Here is a 25351-nt window from a genome sequence, read left to right on the forward strand (position 1 = left end):
AATCGTGGTGATTTGGCTTTGGACAATAATAGCAATAATCACAATAACAGCTGTCAAACATTGAGCACTTGCTATTTGCAGGCATACTACTAAGATCGCAGCTAATATTTGACAGCAACCTTAGGAATGTCTAGCATTTTCTCCACTTTATGAATGGGGAAACTGAGGTTTTGAGAGGTTAATCACTTGTCCCAAGTCACATGACTGGTAGGTAGCGGCACCCAGGCTCTGGGAGCTCTGTTTAAAACAGATGCAGAGCTTGTGCGGATAACCACTCCCTTGTACTGCCTCCTTCTGGGAGTTTTGTGAAGTTTTGTGAGTGGAGGGAGTGGGGGGACATCTCCAGCTTGCCGTCCTAATTATTTTTTTGCTAGCATTGATATTAAGATGAGTCACTGAGTAGGGGAAAGATGAATAGGATTAAAACATCCTCTGTAGGTTCACTTTTATTAATTAATCAATCATACACTTACTGAGCTCCAACTAGGTGGAAAACATTGTCCTAGGTGTTTTGAAGAAAACAAAGATAAATCATTCATCTGTTCAATAAATCTGAGAGATAGGGAGTCAGACATATCCTAGAACATAAGATGGGGGGTGAATTGGTAGGGCGCATTGGAAGAAGAATGCTAGGAACTAACCAACCACAGGGGTCTGATTTAGAAGAAAACCTTCCTTAATTCTCACTGCATGTTATCAAACCATTTTTCACATGTAACATCCCTGATCATTGAACAGCCTGGTGAAGTAGGCAGGGCAGGTAGTATGTCTCCTATTTTATGGGAAAGTAAGGCACAGAGAGATTCAAGGATCTGACCACAGTTACCCAGGGAACAAGTGGCAAAACCAGGTTTGAACACAGGCCTTCTGACTCCAAGTCCAGACCCTTTACTACAAAGATACTTCCATTAGAGCCTAACATTTGAGGATGGGCGGATCCAGACTCATCAGTGTGTCTGATGTCCCACATCCTACAGAGACTGGCTCTGGACCTGCCAGGGCTCTGCTTCCCTTGGAGAACCACCATACACTCCTACCCAACGCATAGCTGCTTGGAAATTTTCTTTTCCAGTTTGTGGGAAAATGTCTGTGCTCTGATGTTCCAGTGGAATCAGCCCAGTTTGCTTCAGGGTCAGTTTTCCCCACATTCACACTCCCCCCAACATGTTGCTAGGTGTCTGTTAACTTCTCCAGGCCATCGGGCACCCCTTGGTCCCATGGATTTTTTGAGAGCACAGCTCTGGTCCTGGCCCTGCCTTGCCCAGAAACTTTTAATGGCTATTTGTTGCCTGGAGGATAAAGTCCAAACTCCTTAATCATGGCATTTGGGGCCTTCCAGAATCTGACTGCAATACTTACCCATCTCTGAGCCCCTCAGGAACAATGGGCTCCTGCCAGATTTGGTTTTTTCACCATCCTTCGAACAGCCCTTGCTTGCTTTCCCCAGCACTTACCTGGAAGGTCTCTCCCCACCCGGCACATGCCTCGGGGCTCAGCGTGTGGCCCACATCTTCCAAGATTCTTGCTGCAACTGCAGGGGCGCAGGGACATTTTTCTGCCTGCCTTCCGGCACTGTTCCTTGTTTTGTGACAGAGGCCACCCTGACTTGTGAAAGCGGCTTCGCTGTGGCCGGGCATGCTGAGTTCCCGCAGCCTGTTTTACTCTTCACACAAGGACATCGTACTTCTCCAGGGAGCTTCTTGAGGGAAGGCACCACATCGGAGGGTCCCGGTGGCCGCCAGTGCCCAGCATGGAGCTGGGTGGGTCCCGAGCATGTGGGTATGCTGGCGCAGTGCCATAGAGCTGTGAGATCTGCCCATGTGGCAGCCCCCTGTTGGAGGAGGTACAGTACCCACAGCCTTTTTCCCTCTTCTGGCCACCGGAGCTGGGTTCTCGGGTGTATGTGCCCCCTCACCAAGGTCCCATCCTTGTTGAGAGCAGGGATGACCCACTTGCTTAGCTAGGGAGGTTGAGGATTTCCTCAAGGCTGTCCTGTGACTATAGAAGGGAGGGGGCTGAGCCTTCAGCCTCTGGACTTCTAAACCAGGGGCCGGAGACTAGCCTGGCTTTGCCTGTGGTTTCTGTGACATCTCTAGGCCACTGGCAGAGGGAAGGTGATGGGCCCTAGACGGGCTCTCTTCTGTAACCTGTGTCAAATGCAGATGCCCAGGGCAGCCTCTGGATGGGGTGCCCTCTGCATGCCTGACCCCCTTAGGAGACTGAACATAGTGGTTCCCCAGAGTTCCCCCTTCCCTGAGGGAGGGCCTGAGATCCAGCCAAGAACCAGAGCCAGGGATCTTTGAGGTGAGAATCATGGCTGTAGGCAGGTGAATACCAGCTGTGGAGGGGTGATCCTGGTTGGAGGAGTGCAGGTCTTGGGGTGAACTCCCAGGCTCAGCACTGAGCTCCAGCTTCTCTCTGGGCAGCCAGAGCATAGGCTGTGGAGGAATGTTCCAGAGAGGCCACCAGAGACCTAGGCAGGCCCAGCATTCACTGAACACTTGAACCTGGGCTTAGGTGTATTAGCCTCACTCTGCAGAGGGGGGATGCGGGCTAAGGGGGTTAAGGAACAGGCCCAGGTCTTGGAGCTAGGTATTGAGAGAGTCAGGATTCTTTATTGTGTTTGTAATTATTAACCAGACTTTTTAAGTGAAACAAACAAACAAACAAACAAAAAAACCAGTCTAATCTCTCAGTTAAAAATGCAAACAATAGAGAACACTTGAGAATGAAAAGCAAGTCTCCTTCCTTCTCCGACTGGAGTCCTGTATCCCCTCTCTGGGGGCAGCCAGTCAGCAGCCAGTTTCTCCTCCCTTGGCCCCCGAGGGAGCCTGGTGCCAGGGCCTTGCCCCAAGCAGATGGGAGTCAGTGCTAACTGGGCTGATGGAAGGGGAGGGGTGGCATGGGCCCTGCATGTGCCCTTAGGCAATTCCGAGAGACTATTCTGAGCTTGGATGACTCTAGTAGCATAGGTCTCCGAACCTTCAGCAGGACACCGCTCACGTTGCTGGGGACCTATCTAGCTCTGCTGCCCGCTGCGCCACACCCCTGGGAGGGCTGAGGGGGGCTGATTCTGGGTTTCTCCAAGGAATGCGCACATCCAGAGATAGCTCCTTTCTCACCTGCTCTGGCTAAGACTGAAGAAAAAAAAAAAGATAGGGCCTACTTTCTGACGATGGTGGATAAGACAACAAAAAGCGCTGATGTGCACCAGAAGTGGCCATGGACAGGACAGATGTAGTGGGGTCTCCACTTGGGCATGATGAAGCCAGGCCAAGGGACAGGAGCTCTGTGTCTGTGCCCAGCAGCTGTCAGCCTCAGGACTTCCTCTTTGTCACGAACAGCAGTTCCAGTGCTTTCCTCTGGCTTTGACCTGAGTACCGTCACCTGGGAGTCCAGCATAGCCCTCGCTGGCTTCAGGTGGTGGCATTGTGCCTGCATGGGTCATTACACAGCTGCCACCCATCCCACCCTCTTCTCCAGGCTGAGAAGCCCAGCTCTTCTCAGTCCTCCTTAGGGAAGGTTGCAGCACACACACCCTCACTCAAACACACAGACAGTCATCTGCAGGACTGCTCATCTCCTCCCAAACGCCCAGAGAGATGCCTAGCAGAGGAGAGAGGGTTATATTTATCTGGAGGTGATTAAAATGCTGTCCTTAAAAGTTGTTCTCTCCAAGTTGATCTTCTCTCCTGCTCATTTGATTCCTCTGTGGGCACCCCTTCTGCCAGGTGTCTCTGCTCTAAGTGTGCTATAGGCGGCTTCAGAACTGAGCTGTTTTGTTTCAAAGCCTTGGCTCATGTGGTCTTTGCCAGGAGCGCATGTCCCCCAGGGCCCAGCCTGGTGGCCTCAGATAAATGTCAGGGATATTTGTCACCATTCAGAGCCAGTCCTGCCCTTCCCATCCCACAGGTGGAAGCTCTGTGGGCCTCATCTTCCACCTCCCGTGGCTGGCAATGAGCTCTTCCTCCTCTCACCTCTGCCTACCTCCCTTTCAGTGTACTGGAGATGGGAGCTGCGGGCTCCTTGCCTTTTCTGTGAAGGATGCTGAGTCCAGTTCAGGGTTCATGGAGAAAATCAGCCCTCAATGCAGAGCCTTATCCTAGACCAAGGGGTGCAGAGGGAGAGGGGACAGGCTTTTGTACTTACGGATGCCACAGCTAATGAGGGAGACTGGAAATCAACAGAGTAGATATGCAGAAAAGAAGCTCTAGCTTTGTGGTTTCAGCAGACTCCCTGCGATTTCTGAAACTCACTGTGCCATATCCCATCCTAGGCCTCTGCCCTCCTCATGTGTTGTTTTCTCCATCCTGGTCTCTTCCCTGCTCTTCGCATCCCCCCTCCCAGACCTGGCTAACTCAAGTCAAACATTTCATCCTTAGGGAAGTCTTCCCTCCCTGCTGCACCCTGAACCATCCTGTTCTTTTCCTTCACAGTCTGTAATTATGGCATCAAGACACCTGAATATCTGATTAGTGTCTCTTAATGTCCCAGACTGTAAGCTCTATGAAGGCAGGGACTGTATATATCCCAGGGCCTGGAAAATTACCTGCCATGCAGTAGACACTCAGTAGTATTCACTGAATAAAGTATAAATGTATAGTGGCATTCGGTGTGTGTACATGCTTTGACCGGTCTTGGGTATGGGAACAACATAGATCCTTTGGCCGCAAAAGCACTTTACTCACCTGCAAAGTAATTCTACTTCCATGATCTCATTGAATCCTATTAACAACCCAGTAAGGAAGATGATACAAATGTCATTTCCCACCTTACAGCAGAGGAAATGGAAGCCCCAAGAGGTTATGTGATGGGTCCAAGGTCACGCAGCCCTCTACTTCCAATCTGCCGATTTTTCTCCTCTGCCAGAAGGACTGACTTCTTCAGGGAAAGCTTCGGGAATGGGGTTGATCTGGACCTGCACTCTGCAGGTCAGAGGGCTGTGGATTAATACCAGCAAGCAGGCATGGGAGGCCATCCCATTGGGGAAAGATGAGGATGCCATCAGAGTGTCTGTGTACAAGGGCTGGAAGGAAGCACTGAATGGGGTGGAGAGATGAAAGGCAGTTCCCATTTACTGACTGCATTATACCTGAGGTCTCTTGAAGCAACCTTTCCAGGGAGCTATTGTCTGCAGTTTTACAGTTGTGGAAATAAAGTTCTCAGAGATTAAGCAGCCAGCCCAAGGATGCATAGTGACAACTGGAATTGGAAGCCAGGGATGTCTTATCATGTCTCTGGGGAGGGGCCATTGTTTAGAGGTGCATTAGGGGTCTGAAATCTGTGTGAAATGTAGAGAGGAAACAAGACTTGTAATTCCTCATTCCTCTTGCTCCTTATTGCCTGAGCATTTGGCATGACTGTCTGTAGTCCTGTGGCCTGGTTCCTACCATGTACCCACAGTTGTAGTGCTCAGGGAACGTCCTTCCCTCAAGTCGGACCCGGGCTGGGTGGTCAGTGCCGCCACTGCTCTTCATTTTATTTAGGTGAGTCAGACCAGGTCCAGCTCCCAGAGTGAATGCTCATTACCCCTGGCTAACCTGCTGTATCCTAACTCATCACAGACTCCTGGGAGCATCTCCTCATGGGAATTCCTAAAGGCCAGGGACACCTGGGCTGATCTTTTGGCCAAAGGGTACTCCCAGGTGCATTCTTCTGTTGCTGGCCCCCTTATTCAGCAAGATGTGCAGGTGACCTGCTTGCATTTAGCTTGACTTATTCTCCAACATTATTATGATCATCATAATCACATTCCTACATTTCCTCAAGTGCCAACTGCGTGCTAGGTTCTGGGACATGCAGGGAAGGTGGGTGTAGTGAGTGATGGGTGAGAACAAGTTCCTGGAGCCAACGCCCAGTTCCTCCATTTCCCCGCTGAGTGACCTTGGCAAGTTACACAACCTCTCCGCCTTTGAGTTCCAGGTCTGCACGTGGGGAGGATGGCAGTTAGGATGGCAGTATCTGCTTCGCAGGGTTCTCCTGAGGAGTAAATGAGTCTGAAGTAGTACTTTGCATATAGTAAATATTCAGTAAAGATTATATTATCATAGAGTTCAGTTCTTACAACTGCAGAATTCCCAGAGCTTCTAAGAACCTTAGAGATCATCTAGTCTAATTCCCTCATTTTACAGAATGAGAGACTGCAGCTCAGAGAGTTGACTCCCAGAGCTGGTGAGCACCCAGGTTCCTGATTCCTGGGATAGTCTTGCATCCTGGCATCTCCCCATTTGTTGTCAGGGAGAGAGGATACCTAGAAAGTGCTGCCCAACTGCATTAGGCCACAAGGGTTGATTCTCCCTCAAGGAGGCCACAGAGGCTGGAGCAGACTCACTCCCCTGTCATGGCCACCCCCTACCCCTGCACACTCCATCCAGGCTGCTGGCTGCCACTTGGAGTTTCTCCCAGCCAGTGGGGGAGTCAGGACAGCAGAGAAGTTCACATCCATTTTTTTTTTGAGGAGCCTGGAGCATCAGGAAGAGTAATCAAGATCTTGTTGCCCACAGCGGGGAAAAAAGCTGTCATTAATCTGACTGCCCCTCTGATCCCCTCTATCCTTCCTGCCGCCCCACACCGACTGGTGGCTATCAGCCTCCTCTCTGACCCACCTCAGAAAATCACAATTAATGATGTAGTAGCCCTGTGAGGATGAGAGAGACCAGCGGAGGGACTGCTGACAAGTCAGGAGAGGAGAGGCTATTTGCACAACTGGGCCGATGGAGTCCAGACAGCATGTGCACAGCCAGAATACCATGAGCTGTCTGCAGGTGGTGCCTGTCTGTTCTTATGAACTGGCTGCTGCTCATGAATCAGCAAACATTTATTAAACTTCTAGTCAGTATGGACATAATAGCAGGTGTGGCAGGTGATACATGCCCCAAAGAGATGTTCCCCTGCTTTAAAAAATGCAAAGTGAAATAGCCATTCATTCATTCATTCATGCATGCATGCATTTGACAGTATTTATGTGTAGCTGCTGCATGCCAGACACTGTCCAAGGTGCTGAAGGTGAATAAGCATGTTAAAGCTCCTGCCCTCATGGGGCTTGTATTCAAAGTACAAGCATGGAACCAGGGGGCCAGTCTCTTTCCATTGAGAGAGATGTTAGAGGATCTTCTAGGTTGAGAAAATGGATCCAGTCTTGCAGTTGTAAAAAAGTGGAAATGAGTTTCCCCTTATGGGAAAAGAGGAGACACTGATTTTTGGTGTTAAGGTAAGGACACATCCTGGGCAGGTAAATGGTTAAGCAGAGGTGAGAACTTGGAAGCCTCAGCTCTGAGTGCAGTGCTCACAGTGCATCTTTGAGGCCTTTGGGGGACAGCATGTGAATAAATGGTGCCCCATGAGCTGCGGACAGTGAAGGCTGGAGGGTCAAAGGAGGAGAGCCTGCATGGGTAGAGAAATTGTACCTAGATTGTAAATTCCTCCTCTTCAGTGACACCAAATACCACTCACATGTAAATACTTGCAGTTGACAGAGTGTTTCCACATATGTTCTCTGATTGGACTCTTTTTTATTCCAGCAGATACTTTCTGAGTGCCTACTATGTGCCAGCCTGTGCTAGGCACTGAGGACACAGGTGGAAAAGCCCGAATTGCTCCCTGCTCTCCTGGCGCTCATCACCCCGGAGGTAGGCACTGCCATTCCCATGTTACTGGTGGAGGAAGAGGCAGGCTCTGAGGGGGGCAGCTGCTCAAGAGCATTCATTGTAAGGCCCAGAGCCAGATGGAGCCCAGCTTCTGTCTAGTCTGGGCCTTCCCTTCCCTCTGCACTCAGGATCAGCAAGGCTCCTACCTGTTGGGTGTCGAGAACAGGGTTGTCAAATAGATGGGGAATTTCTGTTTTTGAACTGTCTGTCTTCCAAACTACCTAAAGTACGGGAATGAGGCCCAGCTCTGTCTAGGTGGGGACTGTCAGAGACCATCTGAGGTTGGAAGCTGTACTGACATACCTGCTTTCAACCTAAATTCTGCCAACACTGCTGAATTCAACTGTAGTCAAAGCAGAGTCCTGGGATTTGTGATTGCATATGGTTAGACACATACTTCAATTTGAACCCAGCACTGCTGTTTTTGTTGCGTGAGCTTGGATAAGTTACTGAGCCTTTCTGAGCCTCAGCTTCCTCATTTGTGAAATGGAGATGCAATGCCATCTTACAGGGTGAGTGCATGGTCACGAAGAGTTAGTATTTATTATTATTATCATTATTATTATTATTTGAGACAGTATCTCGCTCTGTTGCCCAGGGTGAAATGCAGTGGTGTGATCTCTGCCCACTGCGACCTCTGTCTCCCGGTTCAAGTGATTCTCCTGCCTCAGCCTCCCGAGTAGCTGGGATTATAGGTGCCTGCCACCACACCCGGCTAACTTTTGTATTTTTAGTAGTGACCGGGTTTCACCATGTTGGCCAGGCTGGTCTCAAACTCCTGACCTCACGTGATCTGCCCGCCTTTGCCTCCCAAAGTGCTGGGATTACAGGTGTTAGCCACCACACCTGGCCAGTATTTATTATTGAGTGCTTACTCTGTGCAGCAGTGCATAGCATCTTATCATGCAATCCTTATAGCAATTCCACGAGGGGACTATTAACATCCCCATATTACGAATGAAGAAGTCAAGGTTTAGAGATGTTAGCTGATTTGCCCAAGGTGTGCAGCTAGTACATGGCAGTGTAGGACTCAGCCCCATGTTCTTACCTGTGGCAGCCAGACCAAGCCCCAGGCACAGAATCAGAGGGCAGCACACATTTGTTTCCCTCCCCTTCTCGGCATATATTACTGTGATTCCCCTTGGCCTGCATCTGCTGCATTATGTCTGCTTAGGTTGTTTGTTTTAACTACAGTGAATATACAAAATGCACACACCAAACTGGGAATTTATTTCATATTGGCCCCATCTGTTTATTTATTCATTCAGCCGGTATTATTGGAGCACCTACTATGTGCCAGATAGGGTGCTGGGTACTTGGTGCTCTCCAGACAGCATTGTTGTCATAGGTAGGATGTGTGTCCCAGTGAGGCATGTTAGGGTATGGTGGCAGCAGATGGGGAGGGGATCACAGAAGCCTCGAGGGGAGCTGATGAGCTGAACCTGGAAAACACAGCTTGCAGTCCATCAGGGGATGGGACTGCATTCCAAGCAGAAGCACATGCAGGGGGCAGAGGGCACAGTGAAAACACACAACTTTTGTAGAGGAGTGGGGCTTTGGCTCTGCTGGGGCATCAGGTGCCGTAGGGTACAGGGTAGGGACAGGTGAGCAAAGCCAGATCATGGGAGGGTTTATCCATTAGATTGAGGGGATTGCCCTGATCTCCTGTGCAATGGAGAGCTCCCTAAGACTTCAGGGCAGGAGTGTGTCATTATCAAGTTTGTATTTCTGTAAGAAGCCCCCGGCTGCTCTATGGAGAACCAAATGGAGAGAGAAAGACCAGAGGATGGGGGCCCAATGAAGATGGTATTGCAGAGATCCAGGTTGTTGCTGACAAATGTCTGTACTTGGACAGCCGGTGGTGGTGGAGAGAAAGGTGTGGTATTTAGGAGGCAGCGCTGTCAGGATCTGGGGACTTATTAAATGTGGGGGTGTGGGAACAGAGAAATCTAGGGTAACTCTCAGCCTTCTGGCTTGGGTGACTGGTGGATTGTGGTGTTACCTACTAAGAAGAAGAAGTAGGAGGAGGAGCAGGTGGCGGGCTTGGTGGAGACTATGCCTTCTCTTTAGGACAAGGTGTTTGTGGCATGCTGTGGGATCCCCAGGTAGAGATGTCATCAGGCAGATGTGCAGCCATAAGTCTGGGCTTGAGCTGTAGATGTCAATGCCACAACATGCAGGTGGAGGAGAATATACCATGGGCAGGGGAGAAACCCCCCATGGAGGGTAATGGTCGTGGAAAGAGCAACCTGGTGCTCTAACTTCAGGATAAGTTCTTTTTTTGCCCCTGATTATTAAAATATTTTGTGTTAATAAAGGATGCATTATTAGGTCCTAAGACTAGATTTATCTGAATGTTAAGCTGAAAAGAAGACCCCAAATGTCTTTGTGTTTTTTGGTGAAGAATCTGAAAGCTTCATCTTTCTGCTCGGTAGCAGTTAAGATAGAAAAGCTAGTGGAGTGAGAGACCTGGTTAGCCTTGGCTCTACCTCCAGACAGTTATGTGACCTTCAGCTAGGCATGTATCTTTTCTTGGGCACAGCTTCCTCATCTGTAATAGAGCTTGTTCTGCGGTTTAACTATGATAAAGACTGTGCAAAGATTTTTGCAAGCCACTGAGCCTTACAGACATGCAACATAGTGGCTCTTTTCATTCTTGTAAGATTTAAGAGGAAATTATTTCTCATCACTGTGTCTAGGGGGTCACAGAGCTGAGGCCCAAGAGCAGCCCAGGACCTGAGCCACTGTCCTGCTTAAATGTAGTCTCGGCCGGGTGCAGTGGCTCACGCCTGTAATCCCAGCACTTTGGGAGGCCGAGGCGGGTGGATCACCTGAGGTCAGGAGTTCGAGACCAGCCTGGTCATCATGGTGAAGTCCCATCTCCACTAAAAAATTAGCCAGGCTTGGTGATGGGCACCTGTAATCCCAGCTACCTGGGAGGCTGAGGCAGGAGAATTGTTTGAACCTGGGAGGTGGAGGTTGCAGTGAGCCAAGATCACGCCACTGCAGTCCAGCCTGAGCGACAGAGCAAGACTCTGTCTCAAAAATAAATGTAGTCTCCAGGATCCACCAGTCTTTGGGGCCATGAACAGCTTCACTCAGTTCCTCAGGCCTGCACGAACTGCGTGTAGTTCTGTCATCAAATAAAATTTACACAGGGTAATCTGACACCTATTTAGCAGTCTGCTTAATAATTATGGTGCAGCATGCTGATCAGGCATAAATGGAAGGCATTTGAGGTAAGTGATTGTATTTAGTAGTACTTTTATATAGCCTAACTGGATTATTACAGTTTTTTTCTCCTTGTTCCACTCAACAAATATTTATCCACTCAACAAATATTTATTAAGGCCGTATAATATACCAGGCACTGTTCTAGGCCCTGGGGATACAGTCCAAACAAGATTCCTGTCCTTGCCCCACCTCTATTGAGCTTAAATTCTAGTAGGGAGACAGAAAATCACTGAATAATCAACTTTATCCATAATAAGTAAGAATGTCTAGCTTCTCCTGAGACTGTGTTTGCTTTAATCTATCCCTGCACCAACACCCATGAATTAAAGAACAAAGATTCTGGGCCTGATTTGCCAACAGCAGAGTTGCCTTCACCCCCATCCTTTACTCTTTATCTTCCTCTGTCTTCGTCTAGCAGGCGATTGCTTGAGGCCTTCCATTCATTGAACAAATATGTGCTGTGCACCTATTATGTATAAATAGACTCTGGGGATGCAACAGGAACCTGGACACAGTCCTTGCCCTTAAGGAGCACATACTGATCCCAGGCCTAGACGCATAAAGGCAACAGCAGAGGCAGGAAAAGTGCTGCTCTCAGAGCCATGCCAGGGTGCTGATGGCTCACAGAGAGAGGCCCCATTCTGGCCATGGCAGGGGTGAGCAGAGGGGTGTTCTTTGGGCAGAAGGGATGCCCTGTGCACAGGAAGTGACAAGGCTTTGCGTGTGGATGAAATGTTGAGTGTGTTGGGGGAGGCGGAGTGTCCCTGAACAAAATTTTTTTCTGAGGCTTAACACACATAAGGAAAAGTGCACACCCCATAAGTTTACAGCTCAGTGATCTTTCACAAAGTGAACACACCTCTGCAAGCAACACTCAGCGTGAAAACCAGAGAACATCACCAGCACTGGCGAGTCCCCTCGTGTCCCCTGCCATTCTCTACCCTAACCATGAAACTGGGCTTCCAACAGCACAGAGTGGTTTGGTCTATTTTTACACTTTGTATAGACAGAATTATTCTGTCTCTAGAATGTGTAATCTTTTGTAATCTTTTTACACTTTATATAGACAGAATTATTCTGTCTCTAGAATGTGTAATCTTTTGTACCAGTCTTTTTTTTTTTGCTAAATCTTATGTTTTTGAGATTCATCCTTGCTGTTGCATGTGGTTGTCGATTATTCATTTTCATTTCTGTATAACATTCCACTGTGTGCATATATAATGTATTTCTCCATCGTGCTGCTGGACATTTGGGTGGTTTCCAGTTTGGGGAAACGAAACCACCAGAGTGCTGCTATAGACATTCTAGTGCATGTCTTTGCTAATCATATACATGCATTTCTGCTTGATAAATACCTAGGAATGGAGTTAGTGGGTCATTAGGCTAGATGTAAAGCTCTAGTAGACTAGTTTTCCAAAGTACTTATTTCAGTTTACACACCTACTACCACTGCATAAGAGTTCCAATTTGTCCACATCCTTGCTAACACTTAATGTTGTCTTTTTTTTTTTAAATCATTATAGTGAGTGTACAGTAGTTTAAAATTTCATTTTCCTGATGCTTAATGAGGCTGAACACCTTTTCAAATGTTTGTAAGCCATTTGGATATCTTCTTTAGTAAAGTGTCTGTTCAAGCCTTTGCCCATTTTCCTATTGGATTGTCTGTCTACGGGTTGGAGGATGAAACATTTTTTTTTTTTTTTTTTTTTTTTTTTGAGACGGAGTCTTGCTCTGTCCCCCAGGCTGCAGTCCAGTGGCACGATCTCGGCTCACTGCAAGCTCCACCTCCCCGGTTCATGCCGTTCTCCTGCCTCAGCCTCCCGAGCAGCTGGGACTATAGGCGCCCGCCACCACACCTGGCTAATTTTTTGTATTTTTAGTAGAGATGGGGTTTCACCCTGTTAGCCAGGATGGTCTCGATCTTCTGACTTCGTGATCCACCTGCCTTGGCCTCCCAAAGTGCTGGGATTACAGGCGTGAGTCACCGTGCCCAGCTGAAACATTTTAATACTACTCTCCCAATCCAGGCACCTGGGATTAGCATATCCAGGTGCTCATCAGCCACACCCTCACCCCAGTGAAGCCAGCAGAGCTGGCTGTCGGCAGAATCTGGGTCTCAGTGGGGGCCAAGGCACGTGCTGCCTTGGGGCGAGGCAGCCCCCTGCAAGGTTCTGGATTTGACATCAGAGGCCCACCCACCTCAGGAAGGAGGAGAGGGATTGGTAGAGGTTGGGGGTGGGGCTGGTTTTCAGCAGTAGTAGAGCAGATGTGGAAAGCAGCTGATAACCTGGGAGGTGTGTGTCTGCTCTCCATATTTGCTAGGAATGGACCGCTCCCATCTGGGCCAGGGAGGACCTGACATTTGTGTAGCACCTCATTTAGGCCAGACCCTGAGCATGGTGGCTTCTCCGATGTTACCTTGATTCTTCTTTAGTTCAACTCCACCAGGAGGGGTTGTTACAGCACTTTTACATGTGAGGACACTGAGCCGAGACACAGAGGGGCCCTTGTGAAGGCCACACAACTGGCAAGTGGAAGAGCTGGCCTGAACCCTGTTCCCTCTCACACCTCTCCTCAGTGTGCAGTGCCTGTGCTGCGTTTGGGGAAATGGAGTAACCCTCCCAACTCTCCCATCTCTTCCACTTCTGCTCACCCATGGCTCCAATTCCTTAAGGGCAGATGAGGGTTTTGTTTGTTTGAGACAAAGGCTCGCTCTGTCGTCCAGGCTAGAGTGCAATGGCGAATAGCGCAACCTCGGCTCACTGCAACCTCTGCCTCCTGTGTTCAAGTCTGTGACACAGGGTCCCGAGTAGCTGGAATTACAGGCATGCGCCACCATGCCCACCTAAATTTTGTATTTTTAGTAGAGACGGGGTTTCGCCATGTTGGCCAGGCTGGTCTCTAACTCCTGACCTCAAGTGATCCACCCACTTTGGCTTCCAAAGTGCTGGGATTACAGGCATGAGCCACTGTGCCTGGCTGAGAGCAGATGAGGTTCTTCATTTCTAATGACACGCCATGAATCATCCAACCACAGTTACAGCAACCTGCCCCATGTCGGTCACAGAGCTGAAGTTAGAACCTGAGCCTTCTTTGAGCCCGGAATGTAAGGAAGAAAGACAAAGGGGTCTCTCCGGCTCCTGGGTGTCACTGGGATGGTGGGGCAGCTGCCTAGCTGGAGCCTGGGACTCACGTGCCCTCAACCCCCTCTCTCGCAGAGTTATGTCATGCCCAGGCCAGCAGGGGGCTCCATGAGGATTCATAGAAGATGCCCCGCGTCTCGGCGCCTTTGGTGCTGCTTCCTGCGTGGCTCGTGATGGTTGCCTGCAGCCCGCACTCCTTGAGGATCGGTAAGTGTGGCCCAGCTTGGGGCATTGCCCCCACCCACTATCCCAGGTGTCCACAAGGGACATGAGAGTGCTGCACAGGACTTGGGGAAGCTGCCCAGCCCGTGCACTGTGCCCTCCCTGAGTGTGGCTGGGGTGAACATGCAGTGGTGGTGGTGGAGGCAGCTGACAGGTGACCACTCTGATCTGGTCAACCTGCTGAGCTCCCCGGCCACTAGAATAAAGATGCTGATAACTCCCTAGTGCAGTCAATGTAGGTTCAGCCTAGCAGGTTAAGAGGCAGCTGTCGGGGAAAAAGGAGGGTGAGGATGGCCATGGGGACTCCAAATCTAGGGCTGGAGATGGGAGAAGAGGGCCCTTCTTTCCTATGATCAGTCCAAGAAGGCTTCCTGGAGAGAGTGCTATGTCCACAACTTGGAAGAAGCCAGGAGTCTGCTGGGGTGGCCTGGCTGCTTGGAAGGGCCCTTGACATTGGGTCTGCTTGCTGTGGCCTGGCTCTGAGAGGGAGGGTAGGGTCATGTGAGTCTCTCCCTTGCCTTGTTGCTGTGGGACGCCCACTTTAGGTGTGGGCAGGCGGGCTTCCACCTGAGCCCTCAGCATCCCATCCCTGGAGGGGCGGGTCTGGGAAGTCAGGTGCCTCCTCCCTGCTGGGACTGAACAAGACTTGTCAACTGCAGGTTGAGGCTCTCTAGATCCTGGTTCCTGGGGACACAGCCAGCCACAGGGACAAGGACACAGTTCAGTCCGGCAGGCGCAGTGTGGTCATCTGATGGCCCAGCAACAGAGAACCCATGGAATTAGGACAGATGTGGGGTGTCGGGGATCAGGGGTGTCTATGTGTACATCGGGGGATGGGGATTAGTGTGGACAGGTGGGTGGGGCACAGCAGTGACAAACCCAGAAAGGTAGGTTGATGGCCACAAGACGACCCATCCAACAGCAGGGCCCCAAGGGTAGAGTTAAGTGACAGCCCTAGAGGAACTCAAATACCAGGCAGGTTACCCCAACGGATAACCACATGAGGCCCCTCTTCCCACACTGGGGGTGGGGTTGGGGGTGGGAGCAAAGGCAGGAATCTAGATCTTAAACCTGAGCCTGAAAGGGTTAGAGGCTGACTTAGAGCAAAGATGGCATGATGCTGAACCTCAGGGAGCTGACTTAAAGCTCCCAAATTCCTCCAATTGCATTCAGGTCGGTGTGCTGGTGATGGTCAGGAGGCCATGGTGTGGGCAGAGGTGGGCGAGCAGCCAAAACCTGGCTAGGCCAGGGGTCACAGGCCGGAAGCCCAGCCTGCAGGTCTGTGAGCTGCTTCGTTTTACCTTGTGGGCACAGTTTTTCATGCAAATGCAGAGGAGCTGATTGGAATCAGAAATGTGAACAGGTGACTCAGTTCTCCCCCTCACCCTGCCCTCGACACACTGCTCTGCATGCTTAAAAAAAAAGAAATTAAAAAACAAAATTTTCCCTCCCTCTTCTCCATTCATTTTTACAGAAACTTCAAAACCTACTTTAATTCTGCTTAGCAGCAATGCAAAACGGTTCATATCCTTAAGATGTTTAATTTGTAAGATGCCTATAGTTTTTCAGCATTTGCTGCAAGGTCTTCTCCCTCTCTAAATGAGTGAATAAAGTGGCAACCCATCAATTTCCATTTGTCGCTAATGGGAAGCGGAAAGGGATTGAGCCAGAATCAGCAGCACCTCATGGCCTCGCCTCTCCCGACACTTGTGCTCCGGGAGGGAAGCAGAAAGCGGAGCTGACAGGTCCCTCTTTTGGCTGCCACAACAGAGGGCTTCAAAGGCACCCCTCGTGCTCCCAAACCCATACTCTGAACAATGCTTGTTCAGCTCTGTCAAGACTGCTGGCCCTCAGTTTTGGTTCATGCTAGGCCACTTCCAGCCACTTTCCAGCCAGGGGCCCTGCTGGCTGGCAAGGTCAAACCGGGCCTAATCTCCTGCAGAGGCCAGGAAGCAGAGTTAAGCCAACAGAAAGGGAAGAAAAGAAAAACCCAAACAGCAGTGCCAGGACCCGTTCTTCCTGTCTCCTTGGTTAGCCTGAGTGCCAGGAGCTTTTTAAAATCTCCCAATCCTTATGGATGGAAAGTTGCTAATTACATGGACTCCAGAGGGGATGTGGAGTAGGGCAGGGATGGGAAGAGAAGTGGGTCAAGAAAACACAAGTAGCTGTGCTGAGCAGCAGGCAGCCTTGCACGCAGATGGGCTGGGCTGGCGTTAACTGTGCTGGGGTCTCTGGGGTCCTTGAGAGGCTTATGGGAAGGGAAGGGGCTGCTGCTCCTCTCGCCTTCCCAGGGGTCACTTTTCCTTGCATTTGAGTTTTTCTGGGGTTTTCCCCAACCCCAGCCTCAGAATGGGTGGCTCTCTGAATGGGGCTGCATGAAGAGACCAGGGATCTGAGAGATAAATCGCCCTGTTTGCTCCATCCTCAGCCCCACTTGTCTGCTGGTGACAATATGGATGTTTGGAAAGAGGTGGCCGAACCCATTACCCTGCCTTGTGATGGCTGTTTTTCATTCAAGTGAATGAAAAAATGTATCTCCTGCAGGGCAGGAGATACGGCCAAATTGTCTATTACAGTGTTTGGTGTTTACCCCTCGAATGAGGTTTTGGGTAAAAGAAAGGGATTTTATTTATGGCTGTGAGGCTGGCTGCATAAATTCCCCAAACTCTCACACATATGTCAACCCCTTCCATCATCTATCTTCTGAAAATGTGTTTGATTTTGCTTCAGTCCCTCTGGGTCCTCTGAGTGATAACTGTGGAGCTACAAGTTAATAAATGCCCTGAGAAGACCCCACCCCATCTTTGCACCCCCTTCATTACTGAAAGAGACCAGAAATCATTGTCATTCTTAGATCCAGAAGGGACTATAAGGATTCGTTATCTAACCTGCTCATCTTGCAAATGAGGAAACAGGGCCACAGCAGGCAGTGGTTTGGCCAAGGTCACCTGGCAAGTAGGGGCCTGGCTGGTGGCAGCTGGCACTGGTGCTGGCATCCTTGACTCCTCTTCCAGTGCTCTCTTCTCCATGCACCCATGGGCTCCCTTAGCTGCTGAGAAGCAGAATCACCTTCAATAGTATGTGAAGGTTATATTCTCCTACAGTTTCCTCCATTCCTGTTCAGAAAACATTTCAGACATTAGCAAATGTGTTACCCTTGCTCCTAACACCTTGAGACTCATTAAGTATTTGTTAACTGAATGAACGCTAGGCTCCAAGCCTACCTCTTGTTACTCCTTCCTCGGCTCTGTATTTTACCTACACTAAACCACTCCCTGTGAGCCAAATATACCAGGAGGATTTACTCCCAGCTTTACCCATTCCCCTGCTCTCCCTATAGTGCTCTTCCTCCCGTTTCATCTTCTCTGCCTGCAAAACAAATCCAGCTCCTCCTTCTACTCCTCTTCTTTTTCTTCGTCTTCCTCCTCCATCACCATGAGCTTAAATGGCTCTTCCTCTGCAAAGTCCTTTCCCGTTATCATCCTGTCCGTAAGAGGGAGAATTCATCTTTTTCCTACCATTCCCTCATTCCCCCAGCACATAACATCTGTTCCAGCACTTGCCGTGTTATATTCTAAAGATTATGGCATTTTCCCACTAGACTCTGAACTCCATGGGAGAGTGACCCCCAACAGAAGGGCCCAACACATGATGCAAAGAAGTATATGGGTGCAGTTTAATGAATGTGATGGATAGATGAATCCATGGTTCTTGCAAGACTGGGTTTTCCAATAACATGTTTGGTACCATTGTTTTAAATGGCACTGTCTTACCTATGCATAAAGAGGTAAACTTATTGGAGAAAGTAGAAGAGAAAGGAGAAAGAGGAAAAGGAGGAAATGTCCATCTGTCTGTCTTACTTAAAAGAGAATAGGAATGGGCTGAAGATCCTGGTTGGGTTCTAATGAAAGCTTTGGCAGTAATAATAAACTCAGTGACACAATTATTCATTCATTAATTAACTCAACAAATATTTATTGAATGCTATGTGCCAAGCACTGAGGATGCAGTGCTACACAATAATAATCAAAATAATAACTCCCATTCTTTGCCTGGCACTGGGCTAAGTATTCCCCATATCTCACCCAGTCTCGTTGGACCAAACAATCCCCTGTTATAGATGAAGAAATGGAGGCTCAGAGAGTTTAAATAACAAACCTAAGGTCACACAGCTAGTGAAATTTGAACCTGTCTCCAAAGCTGTCTCTTCCTGCTCTTCTAGAGCTGATGACCCCCTGGAAACATTTGGGATATCCCATTATCACAGCCATCACATTAAATACATTGTGTTCTGCTGGTAAGGAGTTGAAAGATGGAATCATCATGGCTAATATAGTTTCCTGCTCTTTTATGGACACTTTTTTTTTTTACCTCAAAAGCATTTCTTAAAGGGCAAAAAGTCTAGTTGAGAGATGAGGAAACTGAGGCAGGGGGATTTCAGGGCTCAGTCGAGGTGGCAAGGGAAGTTCTGCTCAGCATGGGTGTATTAGACACATCAGCAGGTTATTGCAGCAGTTGAATCTCTCTTGTTTAAGGTTTCCCTGTGTGGTAAAGCAGCAAGAGCTTGGATTTATTTTACACTCTGTCTTACGAGGACCCCCCAAGCACTTTATAACTGTAATTTTTTACTTAGTTGGTTTCCCCCCAATGAACTCCAATTCTGTACAGAGAATGTTCAACATAGAACATTGAAATGTTATAAAGATAAAGATAATAGGAGAATTGGGGGAGACAAGGGAAAACGAGAAAAAACACCAGTTTCTTATCCCGTTATGCTGTGTATTAAATATATCTAATCCACCGAGATTCAAGTATACCAGCTGAATTCTTTGCCTTGTAGAGGATTCACCATGGGTTTGTTTGAGCAGTGGGCTCCTCTGATCATGTTAGCACATGATTTGATTTATGAAATTTTGATCAGCATGCAACTTTTCATCTCGTTTCCAAATTGAGTCACCCATATAGACAATCAATTGGTCTTTCACATTAGTGACAAATAGAAATTGATGACTTTCTCCTTCATCTGTCACCTAGGGGGGGAATATAGAAGGATTTCTAGGACATAAATCTCTCCCCTGGTAAGCACCTTAGGGAGGCTGTGTCTTCCTTATTCATGTCTGTATTCCCAGAGTCTAGCACTGTGCTTGGCCCACAGTAGTGGGCTTAGTAAATGTTTGCTAAATGAATTCACTGTGGCAAGTTCTGAATTTTGAGCTGACCCGTCAGTTTGCAAACTTCTCTTCCCCCAGGAATTGGTCAAGGTTTAAAAATGCCAACCAATGTTATTGTCAGCCCATAAAATACAAAATTAGGAGAGTAAATATTTTACCAAAAGAAAAAAAAAGTCTGCATGTGTGTCTGCACACACTTGTGCTTATGTAAGGCTATCTCTCCTCTCCTCCTTGCTCCTCCCCTGCCACCAACACATTTTGGGGTGACTGAGGGAGGTGTGGCTGTAGTGAGAGAGATATTCAGGCTGGCATGCTGTGGTGTCATCTGTCTTCCCTTGGTCTTCAGGAGCACCACATAGGGTGGTTTTGGGATGTTTATTCTCTCTTTTGCCCTTTCCAAAACCCACTGTGCACTGTAACTTCATTTGTAATCTCTTCTACTGAGAGGTTAGAGATGAATTAGGCCTAGATATTCCATTTTACAGATAAGAAATCCCGGGGTCCCAAAACGTGAAATGAATTGGTGAATGCCCTTTTGGTGGTGCCAGGACTCCTGACTCCCAACCGCCCGGGTGACATCTGTGCCATGGTTTGTGGTGTATAGAGTGTTCTTACACACATGTTAATTCACTTTCCCCGGTGACCTGCAAAGCAGGTTGAAGTGAGCACATCTTGTGGAGAGGAGCCTGAGTCTCCCAGGTTTGTGACTTCCCCAAGCTTGCACAGAGGTGAGTGGTCAGGTCAGGAAGAGTGGTCTCATCAAAGGGGATGGACCGATAAGCATCTGAGGACAGCGTTGGGGCAGGGTCCTGAATAGCCTGCTGGCAGTGTGTTCTCGATGAGTGAGATCCGAATGCCACCAGGGGCCAGTGTGGCGATGCCTGGGGGCTCACAAAACGAGGCAGAGCTAAAGAGAAAAAGCACATAGGTAATGGCAGTGAGCGTTAGTAAGTGTTGCTTCTCTATTTTGTTTTCTTAAGCATATTGTGATCCATCATTGGTAAGGGTCCCACTGGTAGAAGTGTCAGACATGAAGGGATGGGGCTATTGTTCCATATCTGAAGTCTTAGGTAACAGAGCTGATTTCCATATCATTTTGGTATGTGGCTGCCTGTGTTCATTTGTGCTAGAATGGCCTGAGTATCTCCAGGTTTTCAACGAATATTATGGGCTGATGGTATCTATTCAGTTGGATCGAGCAGCGTGGCCAGTGGACCTGACTGGCAGTATTGGATTCAACAGGGGTGAATACCATATTGAAAGAGTGATGGTGATATTTCATGAGAATTTCAAAAGCCTGTCTCCAGCTCTGTGAAGTCATTTACAAAAAGTCTTGGGATGTGGAGTGAGTCACTAGCAAGCTCTATTTTGGTGGGGGGTGTTGGGAGTGGAAATTATGGAAAGAGGTTTTGATTCCATGTAAAAAAGTGTTTTCCAGGCAGATGGAATGGGCTTTTTTGGATACCAAGGTCCTCATACCCGGAGGGGGCCACACAGGTCGGACAGGGATTTCAACCTCAAATGTGGTATTGGACCTGTTACCTCTAAGACCCCCTTCAGTCTGGGATTTGGTGATACAATCTTTTCACCTTTGGTCTCTTCTCATCCTCTCATAGGGAGACATTTCATTATCATTGTGTCCTCATTAATAACCATTAACAAGAGCTTAGAATTGAGGCAACCAGCTGCCTAATTTAAGCCATGACCCCATTTGGCTCCAATCCTTTGGATAAGCCAGGTAGGACATAAGAACCCTGCTAATTCTTTTGTTCTGTTGATGTAGACCTGGGCTGTCTGGGTGCTTCCTTCCTCCCTGTGGCCACTGATGGCAGAGCTGGAGAAGCACAGGCAATGTGGAAGCTGCTGCTAGACCTCAGCCGAGTGCCTGCGTGGGCGGGACGCGTGCGTGTGCATCGCTGGAGCCAGCACATCCCACTCACAGCCTCGCGGCTCGTCAGCAGGCAAGACAGTGGTCACACTTAGCTCTCATTAGTCTGGATAAACAGGCACACGTTCCCTATCAGCTTTACGGGGGCTGGGGCTCGGCTCGGGGGGTAGTGTGGGCAGCAGGGTGCTGCAGACAGCTGTCAGGCTGTCCCATTGGTGTGTGTTTCCTCCCATTGAGCTGAGATATGGTACCTGGGCAGCTCGTGGTGGACCCAGCCAGCGAGGCCCATTAAACCCACACTGATGAGGGGTGTTGTGGAGAGGACACTGACCAGTCAGGTGCAGATGTGCACGCAGTGGCAAACACAGTCCTCTAGCTGGGCAGACAGTGCCACTGTGCTGGACTTGAGAGGCACTGTGACTCAGTCTAATGCTCAACCCTGACTGGGGGTCTCTGGAATTGAGACTCTATCTATCTGAGTATGACCCCTTTAGAAAAGGTTCATCATGTCTGTAGTCCCAGCTACTTGGGAGGCTGAGAGGGAAGAATCACTTGAGTCCAGGTGTTTGAGGCTGCAGTGAGCTATGGTAGCACCACTGCCCTCCATCCTGGGTGACAGAGTGAGACCCTGTCTCATAGATGGATAGATAGATAGATAGATAGATAGATAGATAGATAGATAGATAGATAAGTAGGTAGATAAGTACATAGGTAGGTAGATAGAGAGGTAGGTAGGTAGGTAAGCAGACAGACAGAGAAAGAGGTAGGCAGACAGAGAGATAGGTAGGCAGATGAAAGAAAGAAGAAAGAAAGAAAAAAAGAGAAAGAGAGAAAGAAAAAAGAAAGGAAGAAAGGAAGGAAGGAAAGAAAAGAATGAAAGAGAGAAAGAGAGGGAAAGAGGAAGAAAAGAAAGAAAAAGAAAGGAAGAAAAAGAAAAGAAAACAAAAAGGAAAGAAAAGAAATGAAAAGAAAGAGGCTTACCTCTCTGAAACCCTACCCCAGGGAAGACGTCAGCCCCAGCCCTTTAAGCTCCCATCACTCCCTGTGTTTCAGGTGGGGAATCAGCCTGAATGGGGTTGACTGGTCCTCTAGGGTAGTCCACAAGAGGGTCCCCCATGTCTCCCTCTCCTCTCAGTCTCTTCCACCTGGACTGACCCAGGTTCCTTCAGTGGCTTTTCATATGATTGAGGAATGGAGTCAGATGTGTTGTGGGGAAACACTGGAGTTGGCTCCCGGGAGGCTCTAGCACAGCGCACATATTAACACCAGGAGCGTGGGCTCTGGAACCAGACTGCTCGGATATGAATCTGAGCTCCACCCTTTACTAGTGTATGACTTTGGGCAAGAACATAATTTCTCAGTGTCTCCATTTCTTCATCTATAACATGGGCTAATAGTAGTCCCTGTTTTATGCTTTTATAAGAATTCAATAAGTTCCTGCATAGAAGCACTTAGGATGGTGTCAGGCATACAGTAAGTGCTATGAAAGTGACATCTGTAATTGATAATAGTACTACTGAGCCAGCCTGTTTCCATCTCTAGCCTTTGCCTGCCCGGATCACCCTTCCCCATTTCTCCACCAAATATTGTCTCTTCTCTTTTTTTAAACCCTGCTTTAAATTCACCTTGTTCTGGGAGATGAGAATCCCCACCTTGTCTAGGGAACTTTCCCTTCCAAAGCGTGGGTGTGTGTGTGTTCACACACTCATGTGTGGGTGGCACTCTTTCTGGGCACTTACCCCCCATTTCTGTGCAGCATTTTTTGAAACCTTATTTGAATTCCATCTACCCTGGGAGGCTAAGAGCATCCTGAGGAGAGAGCTCTGTCTTTCCTACCCTCTTAGCCTGGTGGACTCTTCACACAGGAGCAGTTGTCCCAGGTATTGACTGATGGAGCTGAATGATTCCCCCTTCTTAAAAACCTTCCTTAGCTGCTGTCCCTCTACAGTGGGCTCCTGATTTTTCTTCTTCCTTTTACAGCAAAGCTCTGCAAAAGAATTGCCTATTCAAGCTGTCTCTATTTCCTCTCCTCTCTCTCTTTCCCTATCAATAGGACCTTCTCCAACCAGACTTTCAGTCCCGGGCATTGATGCCCAGATTGCTAAATCCAGTGATCTGTCCCCAGGCCCCATCTTACTGGACTTAGCAGCAGCATTTCACATAGTCTTTTCCTCCTTCCTCCTTGAAACACTTTTTCACTTGGCTTCTAGACCACGCCCCATCTTGTTCTTGCCCTGTTTCTGGCTATTCCTTCTCAGTCTCCTTTGCTCGTTCCTCATCTCTTGATCTCTGAAGATGGATGTGCCTCAGGGCCCGGTCCTTAAACCTCTTCTCTCTGCATGCCCACTCCCTGGTGATCTCATGCAGTCTTAGGGCTTTAAAGCATCAATATGCTTATGACTCTAATCTCATCCGCAGCTCTGCCCCTCTCCAGAACTCCAGATTCATCCCCACTGGGATGTCTAACGGAAACTCAGATTTGGCATGTCCAAAATCGAGTTATTGATTTTCCCCTCCATGCCTTCTTCTCCTACTGTCTACTCATTTCATAAATGGTAATGCCATTCTATCTCTGTGGACATAGGCTCCAAACCTTGGAGTCATCCTTGGTCTCATCTTTCTCTGATACCCACATCCTGTCTATCAACAGTCCTGTTGGCTCTGCCTTCCAAGTATGTCCAGTACAACCCAACTGCATCTCACCACCTCAGCAGGTGCTTCCCTTTTCCAAGCCAGTATTATTTCTCCCTGGATTACTGCAAACCTTTCCTGTTAGTTTCCCTGCCTCTTTCTTGCCCTCTCACTTTTCATTCTCAAAATGGCAGCAAAAATGACTCTTTTAAGATGTAAATTGGATTGTGTCAGTCCACTGCTCCAGTCCTCTGCTGACTTCCCATGTCAGAATAAAAGATGAAGTCCTCACAGTGGCCCACAGGGCGGTCCATGAACTGCCCTTTATTCTGATGAATTTTATTGTCATTTCCTACCACCCTGCCTCTCACTCATGCCACACACCACCCCCAGCTCCACCAGCTTCTTTGCCTTTCCTCAAATGCACCAAGTGTGCTCCTGCCCCAGGGCCTTCGCACCTGCTGTGCCCTCTGCCTGGAACACTTTTCACCTGGATATCTGTGTGGTTCACTTTCTCATGCCATGCAGGTCATGCCCTGACCATCCTCTAGCCCTGCCTCTGCCCCTGACACTTTCTGTCCTTCTTCTCTGCTTCCTTTTTCTTTTTTTATTTTTATTATACTTTAAGTTCTGGGATACATGTGCAGAATGTGCAGGTTTGTTACATAGATATACATGTGCCATGGTGGTTTGCTGCACCCATCAATCCGCCGTCTACACTAGGCATTTCTCCTAATGCCATCCCTCCCCTTGTCCCCCACCCCTCGACAGGCCCCAGTGTCTGATGTTCCCCTTCCTGTGCCCATATGTTCTCATTGTTCAACTCCCACTTATGAGTGAGAACATGCGGTGTTTGGTTTTCTGTTCCTGTGTTAGTTTGCTGAGAATGATGGTTTCCAGCTTCATTCATGTCCCTGCAAAGGACATGAACTCATTCTTTTTTATGGCTACATAGTATTCCATGGTATATATGTGTCACATTTTCTTTATCCAGGCTATCACTGATGGGCATTTGGGTTGGTTCCAAGTCTTTGCTGTTGTGAATAGTGCTGCAGTAAACTTACGTGTCCATATGTCTTTAGAGTAGACTGATTTATAATCCTTTGGGTATATACCCAGTAATGGGATTACTGGGTCAAAAGGTATTTCTAGCTCTAGATCCTTGAGGAATCGCCACACTGTCTGCCACAATGGTTGAACTAATTTACACTCCCACCAACAGTGTAAAAGCATTACTATTTCTCCACATCCTCTCCAGCATCTGTTGTTTCCTGACTTTTTAATGATCGCCATTCTAACTGGTGTGAGATGATATCTCATTGTGGATTTGGATTTCTCATGGATATCTCATTTTGATTTGGATTTCTCTAATGGCCAGTGATGATGAGCTTTTTTTCATATGGTTGTTGGTGGTGT

The 25351-nt window shown here is 48.4% G+C and overlaps 1 protein-coding gene across 5 annotated transcripts in view; it reads left to right on the forward strand.

The window, feature by feature from the left end:
- Positions 1-25351, forward strand: part of GRIK4 (glutamate ionotropic receptor kainate type subunit 4) — a 477471-nt gene that overhangs the window by 134442 nt on the left and 317678 nt on the right. For all 5 annotated transcript variants that reach the window (XM_057299274.2, XM_057299272.2, XM_063608842.1 and 2 more), the window contains exons 2-3: positions 7521-7628; positions 14099-14230. In XM_057299274.2, the coding sequence (XP_057155257.1) occupies positions 14149-14230 (82 nt within the window). In that variant the 5' untranslated portion in view covers positions 7521-7628; positions 14099-14148. The remainder of the gene's footprint in view (positions 1-7520; positions 7629-14098; positions 14231-25351) is intronic.

Source organism: Pan paniscus, chromosome 9 (assembly GCF_029289425.2).
Source record: "Pan paniscus chromosome 9, NHGRI_mPanPan1-v2.0_pri, whole genome shotgun sequence".
NCBI classification, from domain to species: domain Eukaryota; kingdom Metazoa; phylum Chordata; class Mammalia; order Primates; family Hominidae; genus Pan; species Pan paniscus.